The 17,839-nt window shown below is 43.7% G+C and overlaps 1 protein-coding gene across 1 annotated transcript; it reads left to right on the top strand.

The window, feature by feature from the left end:
* Positions 1-12,718: 12,718 nt before the first annotated feature.
* Positions 12,719-16,160, top strand: SPATA2L (spermatogenesis associated 2 like). The gene is made up of 3 exons (XM_075276346.1): positions 12,719-12,730; positions 13,780-14,083; positions 15,218-16,160. Exons 2-3 carry the CDS (start codon positions 13,781-13,783, stop codon positions 16,148-16,150), a joined length of 1,236 nt encoding a protein of 411 aa, XP_075132447.1. The 5' UTR covers positions 12,719-12,730; position 13,780; the 3' UTR covers positions 16,151-16,160.
* Positions 16,161-17,839: the final 1,679 nt, after the last annotated feature.

The following is a 17,839-nucleotide window of genomic DNA, read 5'->3' as shown; positions in this document are numbered from 1 at the left end:
GGAGGAGGAGGCGGTAGAGGAGGAGGAGGGGGGTGTTCTTCTCGTGTCCCTGCCAGGAATGTTAGGCGGGGAGACGAGGTACACCGGGCCAGTTTGGGAAGCAGTCCCAGCCTCAACTACATTCACCCAGTGTGCCGTCAGTGAAATGTAGCGTCCCTGTCCGCATGCACTTGTCCACGCGTCGGTGGTCAAGTGGACCTTTGTGCAAAGCGCGGAACTAAGGGCCCGCCTGATGTTGAGTGACACGTGCTGGTGCAAGGCGGGGACGGCACACCGGGAGAAGTAGTGACGGCTAGGGACGGCATAGCGAGGTGCCGCAGTTGCCATCAGGTCCAGGAAGGCGGGAGTTTCAACAAGCCGGAACGCCAACATCTCCTGGGCCAGCAGTTTAGCGATGTTGGCGTTCAAGGCTTGCGCTTGTGGGTGGTTAGCAGTGTATTTCTGCCGCCGCTCCAATGTCTGAGAGATGGTGGGTTGTTGTAAAGAAGCGCCTGATGGTGCCTTTGATGGTGCAGGAGAAGGAGATAAGACAGGAACAGGGGAGGATGAGGGAGAAGTCAACAAAGTGGCGGAGGCAGATGAAGTGGTGTCCTGGCTCGTCCTCTGGAGTGCATCGCCAGCACAGTCAGCAGTGGCAGTGGCAGAGGCAGTGGCAGAGGCAGTGGCAGTGGCGTGAACGGCAGGCGGCCTTTGTCCTGCCGTTGCTGCCTGCCACTGATTCCAGTGCTTGGATTCCAAATGACGGCGCATTGAAGTGGTGGACAGGTTGCTCTTCTCAGAGCCCCTAATCAATTTCGAGAGGCAAATTGTGCAGACAACACTATATCTGTCCTCGGCGCATTCCTTGAAAAAACTCCACACCTTCGAGAAACGTGCCCTCGAGGTGGGAGTTTTTCGGGGCTGGGTACGAACTGGAACATCTTGGGAGATTCCGGGTGTGGCCTGGCTTCGCCTAAGCTGCTGACCTCTGCCTCTGCCTCTAGCTACCCTTTTTGGTGCTGCACTTGCCTCAACATCCACACTACTTTCCCCGCTTGACATCCCCCCTGTCCAGGTCGGGTCAGTGTCCTCATCATCCACCACTTCCTCTTCCAACTCCTGTCTCATCTCCTCCTCCCGCACAATGCGCCGGTCAACTGGATGCCCTGACGGCAACTGCGTCACATCATCGTCGATGAGGGTGGGTTGCTGGTCATCCACCACCAAATCGAACGGAGATGGAGGAGACTCTAGTGTTTGAGCATCTGGACACAGATGCTCCTCTGTTAGGTTCGTGGAATCGTGACGTGGAGAGGCAGGTTGAGGGACAATGAAAGGAGCGGAGAACAGCTCTGGGGAGCAGGGACAGTTGGGGTTATTGTTCTGTGAAGCTTGGGAATTTTGGGAGGAAGGAGGACAAGACTGTTGGGTAATAGGAGGAGAGGAGGCAGAGTCTGACTGGCTGCTGGACAATGTGCTGTAAGCGTTCTCTGACAGCCATTGCAAGACCTGTTCCTGGTTCTCGGGCCTACTAAGGTTTGTACCCTGCAGTTTAGTTAATGTGGCAAGCAACCCTGGCACTGTGGAGTGGCGCAATGCTTGCTGCCCCACAGGAGTAGGCACGGGACGCCCTGTGGCTTCACTGCTACCTTGCTCCCCAGAACCATTCCCCCGACCTCGCCCACGGCCTCGTCCACGTCCCTTTCCGGGAGCCTTGCGCATTTTGAATTCCCAGTTAGAAATTGGCACTATATACCAGTAGCAAAAATTGTGGGTGCACGTAACCCCAATATATTCTTTGAATTCCCAGTCAGACAATGGCACTATATACCAGTAGCAAGAAATGAGGGTATTTATAACCCCAATATATTCTTTGAATTACCAGTCAGAAACTGGCACTATATGGCAGTAGCAAGAAATGAGGGTATTTATAACCCCAATATATTCTTTGAATTCCCAGTCAGACAATGGCACTGTATACCAGTAGTAAAAATTGTGGGTGCACGTAACCCCAATATATTCTTTGAATTACCAGTCAGAAACTGGCACTATATGGCAGTAGCAAGAAATGAGGGTATTTGTAACCCCAATATATTCTTTGAATTCCCAGTCAGAAACTGGCACTGTATACCAGTAGTAAAAATTGTGGGTGCACGTAACCCCAATATATTCTTTGAATTCCCAGTCAGACAATGGCACTATATACCAGTAGCAAGAAATGAGGGTATTTATAACCCCAATATATTCTTTGAATTACCAGTCAGAAACTGGCACTATATGGCAGTAGCAAGAAATGAGGGTATTTGTAACCCCAATATATTCTTTGAATTCCCAGTGAGAAACTGGCACTGTATACCAGTAGTAAAAATTGTGGGTGCACGTAACCCCAATATATTCTTTGAATTACCAGTCAGAAACTGGCACTATATGGCAGTAGCAAGAAATGAGGGTATTTGTAACCCCAATATATTCTTTGAATTCCCAGTCAGACAATGGCACTGTATACCAGTAGTAAAAATTGTGGGTGCACGTAACCCCAATATATTCTTTGAATTACCAGTCAGAAACTGGCACTATATGGCAGTAGCAAGAAATGAGGGTATTTGTAACCCCAATATATTCTTTGAATTACCAGTCAGAAACTGGCACTATATGGCAGTAGCAAGAAATGAGGGTATTTGTAACCCCAATATATTCTTTGAATTCCCAGTCAGAAACTGGCACTGTATACCAGTAGTAAAAATTGTGGGTGCACGTAACCCCAATATATTCTTTGAATTCCCAGTCAGACAATGGCACTATATACCAGTAGCAAGAAATGAGGGTATTTATAACCCCAATATATTCTTTGAATTACCAGTCAGAAACTGGCACTATATGGCAGTAGCAAGAAATGAGGGTATTTGTAACCCCAATATATTCTTTGAATTCCCAGTGAGAAACTGGCACTGTATACCAGTAGTAAAAATTGTGGGTGCACGTAACCCCAATATATTCTTTGAATTACCAGTCAGAAACTGGCACTATATGGCAGTAGCAAGAAATGAGGGTATTTGTAACCCCAATATATTCTTTGAATTCCCAGTCAGAAACTGGCACTGTATACCAGTAGTAAAAATTGTGGGTGCACGTAACCCCAATATATTCTTTGAATTCCCAGTCAGACAATGGCACTATATACCAGTAGCAAGAAATGAGGGTATTTATAACCCCAATATATTCTTTGAATTCCCAGTCAGAAACTGGCACTATATGGCAGTAGCAAGAAATGAGGGTATTTATAACCCCAATATATTCTTTGAATTCCCAGTCAGACAATGGCACTGTATACCAGTAGTAAAAATTGTGGGTGCACGTAACCCCAATATATTCTTTGAATTCCCAGTCAGAAACTGGCACTATATGGCAGTAGCAAGAAATGAGGGTATTTATAACCCCAATATATTCTTTGAATTCCCAGTCAGACAATGGCACTGTATACCAGTAGTAAAAATTGTGGGTGCACGTAACCCCAATATATTCTTTGAATTACCAGTCAGAAACTGGCACTATATGGCAGTAGCAAGAAATGAGGGTATTTGTAACCCCAATATATTCTTTGAATTCCCAGTCAGAAACTGGCACCGTATACCAGTAGTAAAAATTGTGGGTGCACGTAACCCCAATATATTCTTTGAATTCCCAGTCAGACAATGGCACTATATACCAGTAGCAAGAAATGAGGGTATTTATAACCCCAATATATTCTTTGAATTCCCAGTCAGAAACTGGCACTATATGGCAGTAGCAAGAAATGAGGGTATTTATAACCCCAATATATTCTTTGAATTCCCAGTCAGACAATGGCACTGTATACCAGTAGTAAAAATTGTGGGTGCACGTAACCCCAATATATTCTTTGAATTACCAGTCAGAAACTGGCACTATATGGCAGTAGCAAGAAATGAGGGTATTTGTAACCCCAATATATTCTTTGAATTCCCAGTCAGAAACTGGCACTGTATACCAGTAGTAAAAATTGTGGGTGCACGTAACCCCAATATATTCTTTGAATTCCCAGTCAGACAATGGCACTATATACCAGTAGCAAGAAATGAGGGTATTTATAACCCCAATATATTCTTTGAATTCCCAGTCAGAAACTGGCACTATATGGCAGTAGCAAGAAATGAGGGTATTTATAACCCCAATATATTCTTTGAATTCCCAGTCAGACAATGGCACTGTATACCAGTAGTAAAAATTGTGGGTGCACGTAACCCCAATATATTCTTTGAATTACCAGTCAGAAACTGGCACTATATGGCAGTAGCAAGAAATGAGGGTATTTGTAACCCCAATATATTCTTTGAATTACCAGTCAGAAACTGGCACTATATGGCAGTAGCAAGAAATGAGGGTATTTGTAACCCCAATATATTCTTTGAATTCCCAGTCAGAAACTGGCACTGTATACCAGTAGTAAAAATTGTGGGTGCACGTAACCCCAATATATTCTTTGAATTCCCAGTCAGACAATGGCACTATATACCAGTAGCAAGAAATGAGGGTATTTATAACCCCAATATATTCTTTGAATTACCAGTCAGAAACTGGCACTATATGGCAGTAGCAAGAAATGAGGGTATTTGTAACCCCAATATATTCTTTGAATTCCCAGTGAGAAACTGGCACTGTATACCAGTAGTAAAAATTGTGGGTGCACGTAACCCCAATATATTCTTTGAATTACCAGTCAGAAACTGGCACTATATGGCAGTAGCAAGAAATGAGGGTATTTGTAACCCCAATATATTCTTTGAATTCCCAGTCAGAAACTGGCACTGTATACCAGTAGTAAAAATTGTGGGTGCACGTAACCCCAATATATTCTTTGAATTCCCAGTCAGACAATGGCACTATATACCAGTAGCAAGAAATGAGGGTATTTATAACCCCAATATATTCTTTGAATTCCCAGTCAGAAACTGGCACTATATGGCAGTAGCAAGAAATGAGGGTATTTATAACCCCAATATATTCTTTGAATTCCCAGTCAGACAATGGCACTGTATACCAGTAGTAAAAATTGTGGGTGCACGTAACCCCAATATATTCTTTGAATTCCCAGTCAGAAACTGGCACTATATGGCAGTAGCAAGAAATGAGGGTATTTATAACCCCAATATATTCTTTGAATTCCCAGTCAGACAATGGCACTGTATACCAGTAGTAAAAATTGTGGGTGCACGTAACCCCAATATATTCTTTGAATTACCAGTCAGAAACTGGCACTATATGGCAGTAGCAAGAAATGAGGGTATTTGTAACCCCAATATATTCTTTGAATTCCCAGTCAGAAACTGGCACCGTATACCAGTAGTAAAAATTGTGGGTGCACGTAACCCCAATATATTCTTTGAATTCCCAGTCAGACAATGGCACTATATACCAGTAGCAAGAAATGAGGGTATTTATAACCCCAATATATTCTTTGAATTCCCAGTCAGAAACTGGCACTATATGGCAGTAGCAAGAAATGAGGGTATTTATAACCCCAATATATTCTTTGAATTCCCAGTCAGACAATGGCACTGTATACCAGTAGTAAAAATTGTGGGTGCACGTAACCCCAATATATTCTTTGAATTACCAGTCAGAAACTGGCACTATATGGCAGTAGCAAGAAATGAGGGTATTTGTAACCCCAATATATTCTTTGAATTCCCAGTCAGAAACTGGCACTGTATACCAGTAGTAAAAATTGTGGGTGCACGTAACCCCAATATATTCTTTGAATTCCCAGTCAGACAATGGCACTATATACCAGTAGCAAGAAATGAGGGTATTTATAACCCCAATATATTCTTTGAATTACCAGTCAGAAACTGGCACTATATGGCAGTAGCAAGAAATGAGGGTATTTGTAACCCCAATATATTCTTTGAATTCCCAGTCAGAAACTGGCACTGTATACTAGTAGTAAAAATTGTGGGTGCAGGTAACCCCAATATATTCTTTGAATTACCAGTCAGAAACTGGCACTATATGGCAGTAGCAAGAAATGAGGGTATTTGTAACCCCAATATATTCTTTGAATTCCCAGTCAGAAACTGGCACTGTATACCAGTAGTAAAAATTGTGGGTGCACGTAACCCCAATATATTCTTTGAATTCCCAGTCAGACAATGGCACTATATACCAGTAGCAAGAAATGAGGGTATTTATAACCCCAATATATTCTTTGAATTCCCAGTCAGAAACTGGCACTGTATACCAGTAGTAAAAATTGTGGGTGTACGTAACCCCAATATATTCTTTGAATTACCAGTCACAAACTGGCACTATATGGCAGTAGCAAGAAATGAGGGTATTTGTAACCCCAATATATTCTTTGAATTCCCAGTCAGAAACTGGCACTGTATACCAGTAGTAAAAATTGTGGGTGCACATAACCCCAATATATTCTTTGAATTCCCAGTCAGACAATGGCACTATATACCAGTAGCAAGAAATGAGGGTATTTATAACCCCAATATATTCTTTGAATTCCCAGTCAGACAATGGCACTGTATACCAGTAGTAAAAATTGTGGGTGCACGTAACCCCAATATATTCTTTGAATTCCCAGTCAGAAACTGGCACTATATGGCAGTAGCAAGAAATGAGGGTATTTATAACCCCAATATATTCTTTGAATTCCCAGTCAGACAATGGCACTGTATACCAGTAGTAAAAATTGTGGGTGCACGTAACCCCAATATATTCTTTGAATTACCAGTCAGAAACTGGCACTATATGGCAGTAGCAAGAAATGAGGGTATTTGTAACCCCAATATATTCTTTGAATTCCCAGTCAGAAACTGGCACTGTATACCAGTAGTAAAAATTGTGGGTGCACGTAACCCCAATATATTCTTTGAATTCCCAGTCAGACAATGGCACTATATACCAGTAGCAAGAAATGAGGGTATTTATAACCCCAATATATTCTTTGAATTCCCAGTCAGACAATGGCACTGTATACCAGTAGTAAAAATTGTGGGTGCACGTAACCCCAATATATTCTTTGAATTCCCAGTCAGAAACTGGCACTATATGGCAGTAGCAAGAAATGAGGGTATTTATAACCCCAATATATTCTTTGAATTCCCAGTCAGACAATGGCACTGTATACCAGTAGTAAAAATTGTGGGTGCACGTAACCCCAATATATTCTTTGAATTACCAGTCAGAAACTGGCACTATATGGCAGTAGCAAGAAATGAGGGTATTTGTAACCCCAATATATTCTTTGAATTCCCAGTCAGAAACTGGCACTGTATACCAGTAGTAAAAATTGTGGGTGCACGTAACCCCAATATATTCTTTGAATTCCCAGTCAGACAATGGCACTATATACCAGTAGCAAGAAATGAGGGTATTTATAACCCCAATATATTCTTTGAATTACCAGTCAGAAACTGGCACTATATGGCAGTAGCAAGAAATGAGGGTATTTATAACCCCAATATATTCTTTGAATTCCCAGTCAGACAATGGCACTGTATACCAGTAGTAAAAATTGTGGGTGCACGTAACCCCAATATATTCTTTGAATTCCCAGTCAGACAATGGCACTATATGGCAGTAGCAAAAATAGTGGGTGTATATAGCCCCAATTCTATTGCTAGGGGACTTGCAGGGTATTTCTGGGGTGAAGGTGGGGGGGCACACCGTTGGAACGGGTATCGGGGGTATATATCGGGTATACGGGAATACACTGACAGTGTATTCCATTCAGGATCCTGGGAAAGCTGGGTTGCGGCGATTGAGCCCGTCAGTGCCACGTTACACTGACAAGCTTCTCCCTGGAATTTAGCTCTTACAAGAGCTGTTGTGGTTGTCTTCTCCTTCCTATCCTAGCCTGTCCCTGCCTACCCAGAATCTAAGCCCTAGCTAGCTGGACGGAAACCTCCGTCCTCGGTGAATTGCAAGCTCAGAATGACGCGAACCTGGGCGGCGCTGTTCTTTTAAATTAGAGGTCACATGTTTTCGGCAGCCAATGGGTTTTGCCTACTTTTCTCAACGTCACCGGTGTCGTAGTTCCTGTCCCACCTACCCTGCGCTGTTATTGGAGCAAAAAAGGCGCCAGGGAAGGTGGGAGGGGAATCGAGTAATGGCGCACTTTACCACGCGGTGTTCGATTCGATTCGAACATGCCGAACAGCCTAATATCCGATCGAACATGAGTTCGATAGAACACTGTTCGCTCATCTCTAGTAATGACCCAAAACACACAGCTAAAAAAAAACAAGAATCGTTAAGAGGAAAACACTGGACTATTCTAATTTGGCTTTCTATGAGCCCTGATCTAAATCCTATTGAGCATCTTTGGAAGGAGCTGAAACATGCCGCCTGGAAAAGGCCCCTCCACACCTAAGAGAACTGCAGTTTGCTCATGAGGAGTGGGCCAAAATATCTTCTGAGATGTGCAGAAGTCTCATTGACAGTTACAGAAATCGTTTCATTGTAGGGATTACCTCAAAAGGTAGTGCAACACAATATTAATTTATTGGAACCATCATTTCTGTCCAGGCCTGTTTCATGAGTTTTATTTTTATAAAAAATTCTGTTGAAGCAAAAAGCAATGACTGACTTTCATTTGTTCATAGAATTTGTATTTATTATTACTTTGGTCAGATTCAAGTTATTTCTGTGACCATTGTGGGTTTTTCTTTCATTAAACCAGGCTACCAACAATTTTGTCCGCGCGTGTGTGTGTGTGTGTGTGTATGTATGTATGTATGTATGTAAGTATATGTAAATCTAAATATATACACACAGTACACAATACCACTTCTCTTTTCTTTTATGTTGGGTGTAATTCTCAGTATTTCCCCTTGTTCTGTATATGAACACTACAAAGTAACACATCTTTTGTCCTGTATGCTGGCTTTAATTCTCAATATTTGCTCTTATTGTATGTATGAAACGTGGACAATACGACTTCTCATGTGGTAAACTGCGTGCAATTCTCACAATTTACTCTTGTTCTCTATATATGGACACTACAAAGTAAGGCATCTTTTGTCCTGTACACTGGCTTTAATTCTCAGTATTTGCTCTTATTATATGTATGAAACGTGAACAATACAACTTCTCTTGTGCTAAACTGTATGTAATTCTCAGAATCTACTATTGTTCTCTATATATGAACACTACACAGAACTGCTTCTCTTGTCCTATATAATAGCTGTAATCTTTAGAATCTGCTCTTATTCTGTATATATCTACTGTACAGTATCATTTTTGTCCTGTATACTTGGTATAGGGTATATATTTTATTTTGGATTGTATATGAAATCTGGGTGGCTTTTATTTTGTGGTCTGGTTACTTGGCTATCTTCGGTTGTCTCCATTCAAATTAATGGAGTGGCGCATTGTGTCCAAGCAACCACTGTTCAAAACTGTGGTATAAAACACCCCAGTTCTCAAAATCTGTACAGATCCCAATAGTGGCACATTCACCGATCAGCAAGCTCCTATAAATCTTATGGATAGGGGGTGACTTGCTGTGGCGGATAACTTGTGGTTTGGGATCACTAATATGTGGGGTATAGGCAGCGCTGCACCTCCCATGAGGCGACCTGAAGCGAGCGCTTCAGGCGGCGCTATGTCAGGACCCCAGGGAGGGCGGCATTTTTGATTACCTAAGCCAGTCCAGGACAAGCTGTCCTGGACTGGCTTAGCACCGAGCAGTGGTTTGGGGAGGCCACTGGAGCAGCGCTGCTCCAGCAGCCTCCCTCCACGCTCAGGCAGAGAGCAAGTCCTCTCCGAGCCTGCTCTCTGCCTGCGAACGGCGCTAAGCCCCGCCCCATCGCTCTGCCCCACCCCCTTCGCTTGGCCACGCCCCTTCTCTCCGCCCCCTCCTGGGGGGGGGGAGCGGCTTTCTGTAGCTCGCCTCGGGCGGCGAAAGGGGTAGGTTCACCCCTGGGTATAGGGGTTAGCACTTCTCACTTTTGCCATAAACTCCATGACTTCTATGTACCCCTAAGTGGAACTATGCATTAATAGCCAGGGCTGTGGAATGGTTAGGGTAAAGCATCAACTGTGACTCCTCTATTTGTTTTTTACAGCACAACTCCTGCTTCAACTCCAACTCCTTTATAAATGGCTGATAGCCACTGTAAGACATACACAGTAAAACTCCTACAATTAACAAGTAAGCTTACTTCATGTAAGTGTAAATGTACAATAATTATGCAGCTAATATATTATATTAATAATTGCCAAATTTAAAATAACGAATCATTTTATTTTGAAGCTGAGCTGGTAACTTTTTTGTTCGACTCAAACTCCACAGCCCTGGAGTTGGAGTAACTGTGGCGCTGGAGTTCTATTATCAGACTATAGGGTTATATTGGCTGAGTAAACTGCTGTTAAATAGATAACCAGTAAAAACAGATCCTAAATTATATCAGTAGGTAGCCACCAAAATAAGTAACAAATAAACAGGGTCAGGGTATAATCATACACATTAGGGAGAGTGTGTGCCTACATAGGCGTACAGAGACTTACAAGACATTCCTGCTCTGCTAGGGAATCTGGGTCAAAAATATGCAAATCTACTCTCCAGGATGTAATTAGGAGAACAGTGCCTCTGTATGCTGCCCTTTAGGGGGCAGCCTCCTTAACATCATGCCTGACTCAGTTAATAAGCCTACTGACATGATGCGGATTTAACTGCCAAATTATTATTTCTATTCCAAAAGGAACAGATTCCCAGCTATGGACAGCACTGTTTTGGTCTTTTGGACCTCCTCAGCTTAGCGTAGGGATACTGATTTGGCAGAGTGAGAGACTATAGATGAGGGTCAGGGGATATTCATACACATTAGGGAGAGTGTGTGCCTACATAGGCAGTACGGAGACTTACAAGTCTTTTGGAATAGAAATATTAATTTGACAATTAAATCTGCATCATGTTAGTAGGCTTATTAGCTGAGTCATGCATGATGTTAAGGAGGCTTCCCCCTAGAGGGCGGCGTACAGAGGCACTGTTCTCCTAATTACATCCTGGAGAATAGATTTGCATATTTTTAACAAATAAACATACATTTAGTGGTGATGGATACATGCACATTCTTTTGCATCAAATACACATATCTGCATAAGGGATGGGGAAAAAACTCTGCACTATCCATACTACTGGAGATACGTACATAGGTTATCTATCTAGAGCAGGGGTGCCCAATACGTCGATCGCGATCTACTGGTAGATCGCAAAGGACGTATGGGTCGATCGCGGGATGCAGGGATCCCCGGTGTCTGCTTGTTCACAGAGCAGGCTGAGAGTCATCTCCGAACACTGGCAGGTGGGGCTGCTGCAGCCCCAGCCTGCCAGTGTCCAGAGAACTACCAGCCTACGCTGTGAAGAAGCAGACAGCGGAGATCCCTGGGCAGCCACAGAACACCGCTGTCTCCTGCTGTCACGATCCGCCTGGCCCCGCCCCTGCCCCGCCCACAGGCCCACCCTAGTAGATCTTTTGCCTTGGTCAGCTAATAAAGTAGCTCACACGCTGAAAAAGTGTGAGCACCCCTGATCTTGAGGGATCAGATGTGAAAATGCCCACAGGTACAAAATAGAATAAAATGATCGCAACAAACAGATCCTCCCTTGATCACATGAATCAACCGGCAATTTCCAGCCACTTTGCAGGTATTGTAAAATGCAGCATTTTCAACATGGGGCCCTGGCCGAAAGAGGTTTTTTGGGCTGAAAATATCGATGACCTATGCAAAAGATAGGACATAAATATCCACTGATACGCTATTGTCAGCAGGTGACACACAATGAACAGTGCTGGAAGCAGACAGCACTGTTCTCTGTGTAGTGGGCAGACCAGGTACTGCAGATCAGCTCCCACAAATAATTCAGTGGATGTCGGGTCTTTAAACCTGGCGGCCACTTATCAGGATAGGTCAGCAGTTTCAGGCTCCACCTACATCTAAACCGATCAGCTGATATAGCAGCCATATCAGCTGTGGTTTGTGGAGGAAAAAGAATGCTGCGTTTTACAGTCACAGCAAAGTGGTGGATTTGGAAATCACAGCGTGTCAATTTATACCTGAGGAAATGCTTGTGGTTTCCCCACAGAAATAATGGAAACAGAAAGTTCGAAGAGGAATTCTCCACAAACTTTCTGTCAAAAACGCTGCGGGAAAAACTGCGAGAAGTTTCCGCCGCTGATTTTCCCAAAGCGCTATTTTTGCTGCAGGACGCCATGTTGGGCCTTAGTCTAAACCACGCTACCTGAGGTTTTTTATGACCACTTGTTATCTTGTGTGACATGTAGGTGAAGCTTGAAACGTCACCTTAGTTATATCAAATGAAGTAGCGATGTGAATATGTGAAATAGAGCAGCTCTGGACTATTAGTACTAATAAGGAACTCTATATAGAAAAAAAAAACACAACAATGCAAGTTACCAAAGCGGAATGTGAACAATGTACTTGTAATGGTGCTGCTTATCAATGTGACAAGTGCGGACTGAAGCTCTTGGTAGGACTACAGGTCCCAGTACAGGCTCCTGCCGCTTCCTCCTTCTCATTTGCCTCACAGTCTGCACGTGATGCAGAAATAAGCTCACAACCAATCAGCATAGAGCTAGAAAATAATACACCAATCATTGTAGAGATCGTCACGTCAATCACCCGGCAGTGTCCTATCAGCGGGCGTGGGCGGGGCGCAACCAGGAAGTCACTAGAGGCCGGTAGTGATTGCTAACAGGTGAGTGAATTTGGGGAACTCTGACGGCTGTGGGGGACTCGGCCGATAGGGGGCACGAGCAGTAATGGCAGCCCCTCTTTTACACATAGAGTGAGAAACAGTAGATGGCGTGGGGTCCCGGCAGCTGAGAGGGGAGGGGGGCACCTGGTGGTGAAAAGCAGGAATGCATGAGCTATCTCTTAAAGAGAAACAACCTGGAAAAATATAATGAGACAGCATAGGGTGGTCACAGGTGGGTGCAGTGTAAGGTCATGGGGTGCACTGGTGCCCCAAGCAGTTTAGGAAAGCTGAGTTTTGTTTTCTGTTATCAGTCAGAAGATCAGAAAAATGGAGGGGGGGGGGATGTCTCCTATTGAATTTAATACAGGATAGAAACCAAGTCACTGTAAAATAAGGTCAGGTGTCTAATCTTTTAAAAAAATTCTTTTATGAATTTTTTTTTCATGTTCTCTGACAGATCAGAAAACACAATGCAAGTGTGAACTCCGCTGTAATGGTTTCCAAAATTTATACGGCTGGATAACCCCTTTGTTATAAATGGTAGATAAGATTGCAAGATTGATAAAGACCCCAGATGAAATCCATAAAACCAAACATACCTCTTAGCTTTCAGAGGACAGGAAGAGGGACAAACCTTCAGTCCTGCTCAGTACATCGCAGCGTATTTGCGTATATTAAACCGCTCTTCTATATCTCTTCACAGTCAGCATGGTACACAATATAAGCTGGTCACAGTTGGCACAAGGAACAGTGTAAGGGGATCCTAGTGTGCAGTGGGCACGGTGTCCTAGTTGGCAGGGTTCTAGGATTGTAATCGCTATCACAGTATTTCACAGGGGGCAGAGACTTTCTAGCCACATAGACAGGGGGTAACGTCTACATCTATTGTGCCCAGGCTGAGACACTGTCATGTGAAACCAGCCTACCAGCTATTAAAGTTTTCTGCAGACCTTTAGTTAGGATAGTGACACTTTATTGTTTGGAGCCTTGCATAGTGGCGCAGCATCACTGGTTAAATGTCTGACCTTTATCTTCCATATACGCTCTAGGATGAGTGCAGGCTCCCTTCTCGCTCAGTACAACAGCTGGCTGCTCAGTGCTTCCGCTGCAGGGACAGACACTCCATGCACAGAGAAGAAGACCACAGACTTGGTAAGACAAAGGATTCTAGAAGAGCCACACCTGCACAGCATTCTCCAGAATGATGCCTTCTCCATGATCAGCTGCGGACTCCAGGGCAAAGCTGACCTGCTCTTAGCATTGCAACATCTGGCTTATGCCTTTCAGACACTAGAGCAGGCAGCGCTCCATCTTTACTTTACTCCATGGAGAAAAGAATTCCATGTTATAAAGGTGAGTTACAGCTATAAAGAGTATAAAATGCTGGTGCAGAGACTGAAATTGGCATGGAGTGTAAGGGTTTTGGGGGGAAGCTGTGTAAGCAAAGGGTGTATTTTCTCAAACGTTAGGCTAGGTTCACACTTGTGCCGGGCTCTCAGTTGTTCAGGTCCACCAGGGTACCTGAATGACGGAGGGCCCGTCTGCCAAACCAGTGGTTGTTCACAGACTCCCTCCGACCCCATAGCCTATAATAGCTTCATAGGCTATAAAATTGGCAGAGAGAAAAGTCCTCCGTGCAGGATTTTCAGCAGGGTCCCCTAAGGCTAAGTTCTCATGGGGTTTTTTGATCCGGAACCTGAGGTGGAGGACCAAAATACGGGTACAAAATGCAGTGCATCGGCATCCAGTCACGCACTCTGCTCTGGATTAGGCCCAAATGAATGGGCCTAGTCCGGAGTACGTGTCTTCAGGCAGATGTCGCGAGGCGAATCCCCCTGAAACAATGAGCATTTTGCTTCTTTTTCCAGGAGCCAGAACAAACGACTCCCAGAAAAAAGAAATGACCGGCTCCCATTGAAATCACCAGCTCTTTTTGGTCAGGATTTTGAGGCGGATACCCCGTGTGAACTTACCCTAAAGAGACTCCAATGCAGATGTGAACCTAGCCTTATCTCTTGAGAATAGAAGCCCCTTTACTATAGAATCCAGGCTTCTGCATAAAGGAGAACACTTTGTAGGCTGCTAATCTAAAGGTGTAGGCAGGTGAGGGTCTCCTGAAGGCCCATACACACATTATTGTAATTCAGCTGTAGCAGTGTCTGGCACAGTGTACCTCACTTCACTGCACATGCACTGGATACCAGCAATATCCACAATACACATATTTGTTATTTATCGTACAAAACCCCTTTAGGATATTTGAGAGCCATGAAGAGTTTCAGTTCCTCCATTATGGAGAGTGTCGAGGCAGTAGGCAGGGTTTTATTGGCCTGACCAGTAATTTTGTTAAGAAATAGGAGCCAATGATGAAACATGAGTCCTGTCAGCGCACCTTCTTGTGTCTGTTCAGCAAAGCCCATGTCATAAATGTCTCATTTTCAGTTTTTTTTTTTTGTATTAATTATTTTACTTGAACTATCCCACCAGACATACTCCGGCCAATACGTGCACATACTGGAGGAGGCCTTCCCTCAGGATGCAATATTTCAAGCCCTTAAAAGATTAAATTATGAGCCAGGAGATGATGGAACATCCCTAAAGATACGGGTCCTGCCTGCACCGCAGACTCTTGCTATAATTGCACTTGGCTTCTTGGCTGCTCAAATGGAATGTGACATCTTGGCTGACCTGGTTTCTTGCTCAGGATCTACTCTGGTTAATGGGACTGATCTCATCCAAGAAAGAAGTTTTTGGCGAGGTGCAGATGCCTGCATGGAAAGACTGCAAAAACTGGTATTAGAACCAAGAACTGTCTCTGTTGCCAAGTCCTCCACTGTTGTGGATAGTGTCATTGGAGCTTCAAGTGGTGAAGTATTCTACCAACCTCAGTTGTGTGACGATTACCATGAACCTTGGCATAAGCATGTAAATGGGGACTGTAGAATGGTCAGTGATCATCATGCCCATCAGCCAGAAAATGACAGATGCCACAACAAAGTACCACATCTGGACTTTGTCTTGCATGATTGTGTATTTCTAGAACAATCTTTAGAGCAGTGCTGTGCCCCATGCCAAATGCTCCATAGCTCATCCTGCTCCACTGTGAAAGTTTGCATGAACAAAGGTCATGGCGTAACCCTAATGACTACATTTGAGAAGATACAGGCAGCGATAGATGAACAGAGTAGGAAACACCAGCTCCACTGCTGCCTACAGCCAGGACAGCTGCCCCGCTACCGCTGCAGTGAGTGCAGACAGCTTCATTACATAAGCTGTGAGGGCCTTCAATGGTGCCAAAGCAAAGATCATAATGTTAGCATGATTATGCTGGACAAGGATCAGCGACTATGGCTTCAGCGCAGCTTAACAGACCTGACCTTACTTTGTATGAATGTTCCAGGTCATAACATCAAATGTTAGTGTATTGAAGTAATAGAAGCAAAATGTCTATTCAAACGCAATGACAACTTCATAGTTTAAGCATGGTTCATGTCATACAAGGCAGGTACACTATATACTCCTGTATAAAACCCTACTATATATTGTCATGAGAAACCTAGTTTTGTTCCTTTTGCTGAGGAGTAGTTAGGGAGCGTTCACACTACCGTCTGTGTTCGACAGGTAGTGTCCGCTCCTAGTGTCCGCTCAAAATCTGGCATGGACATTAGGAGCGGACACTAGATGTGTCCGTGACACCTGTCATTTATTTAAATGGGCATCGGGTGCGTTCTTTTGCACTCCATGCCCTTTCTTCACTGTCCACATGTAAAGATGTCTGACTTTTCAAGCGGACAGAAAAACCCAACATGTAGAGTTTTTCTGTCCGCTTCAAAAGTCGGACATCTTTACATGTGGACAGTGAAGGAAGGGCACGGAGTGCAAAGGAACGCACCCGATCGCCATTTAAATAAATGACAGGTGTCACGGACACAGCTAGTGTCCGCTCCTAATGTCCGTGCAAGATTTTGAGCGGACACTACCTGTCGGACACAGACGGTAGTGTGAACGCCCCCTTAGAAAGATTCCAACACTTTTCTAACACCGTTTCATCAGCATTTCCTACTACAGAGCCAGATTTGGAAATAGTGGTATACAAATTGGGCAGAAAGCAGAATATTCAGTAATTCTTGCATCTATACCTGGCACAGAAGAAAAAAATTGTACTTGTGATATCTAAAATGAAATAACAATACGCTCTGACCATGTTGACCTGCTACAATCTCATAAATGGCTGCTGTCGGCACATTATTATTCAACATGCTAAGAAAAAAAGGGTGAATCACAACAAGGAAACTCAAGCCTTATGTGGGTGTTTGTTGTTTTTTTTCCCCCAAAAACACATAATTAAAAACTGGTTTAGTATTGTTTCTGCAAATCTACAATAAACCAATGTTAAAAATCTGACTTAATTCTTGACATCCCAATATTTGTTTCCTGTTGGGGTTTCTTCCTGCTCATAGCAAAATAAAGGAAACTGGAAATACCATTGAGTATTCAAGAAGTGAGGTGTCTGTATCTTTTAGGGTACATGTGAATGTCCCATTCATCTTATTAAGGCCGGTTGCAGATGACCATGTTGTGGGGGTCAGTGTGCTTTCCGTGTATTTTATGGAGAGCACACTGACCTTTCTATGGGCCTGTGCACATGACCGTGATTTTCTCGCTGCTGTGTGCGGGCCTACAGTCCGGGCCACATCAGATAGGACATGTCCTATTTTGCGTGGCTCCCATTAATTTAATGAAAGGAGCCGTGGAAGCCCAGTCTGTGCACGGTCAGCACATGGGGCATCCCTGTGTCCCCCATGTGTAGCCTGTGTGTTTAAATCACGTCAGACCGGTTGCAGCACAATTGTCTGCAACCGGGATAAGTCTTGCAAAAATCAATGCACTTACTGCAGAATATCCCCCGTTCATATGTATGCAAATCTGCCACACATGACTAAGGCTGAGGCCACAAGTCTGGAAAAAGCTGCATTTTTGTTATAGATTTTAATGCACTTTTAGCATAAGAACTTGTTTTATATATTCAATTTCTTTTGAAGCATTGTCTTAAAAAACTGCTGCAAAGTCTAACAAAACAATGTAGTTTTTCTATGATCTGTGTCATGA

The sequence above is a fragment of the Leptodactylus fuscus genome, chromosome 5, assembly GCF_031893055.1.
Source record: "Leptodactylus fuscus isolate aLepFus1 chromosome 5, aLepFus1.hap2, whole genome shotgun sequence".
Taxonomy (NCBI): Eukaryota; Metazoa; Chordata; class Amphibia; order Anura; family Leptodactylidae; genus Leptodactylus; species Leptodactylus fuscus.
Note: the sequence above shows the minus strand (reverse complement) of the source record. Positions and strands in the feature narration are given on the sequence as shown.

Bases quoted from the DNA above. Each gene is read 5' to 3' on its own strand.
- SPATA2L (XM_075276346.1), top strand. From the start codon at position 13,781: ATGAGTGCAGGCTCCCTTCTCGCTCAGTACAACAGCTGGCTGCTCAGT. The intron at 14,084-15,217 runs GTGAGTTACAGC...CTATCCCACCAG, and splicing joins AAGAATTCCATGTTATAAAG to ACATACTCCGGCCAATACGT.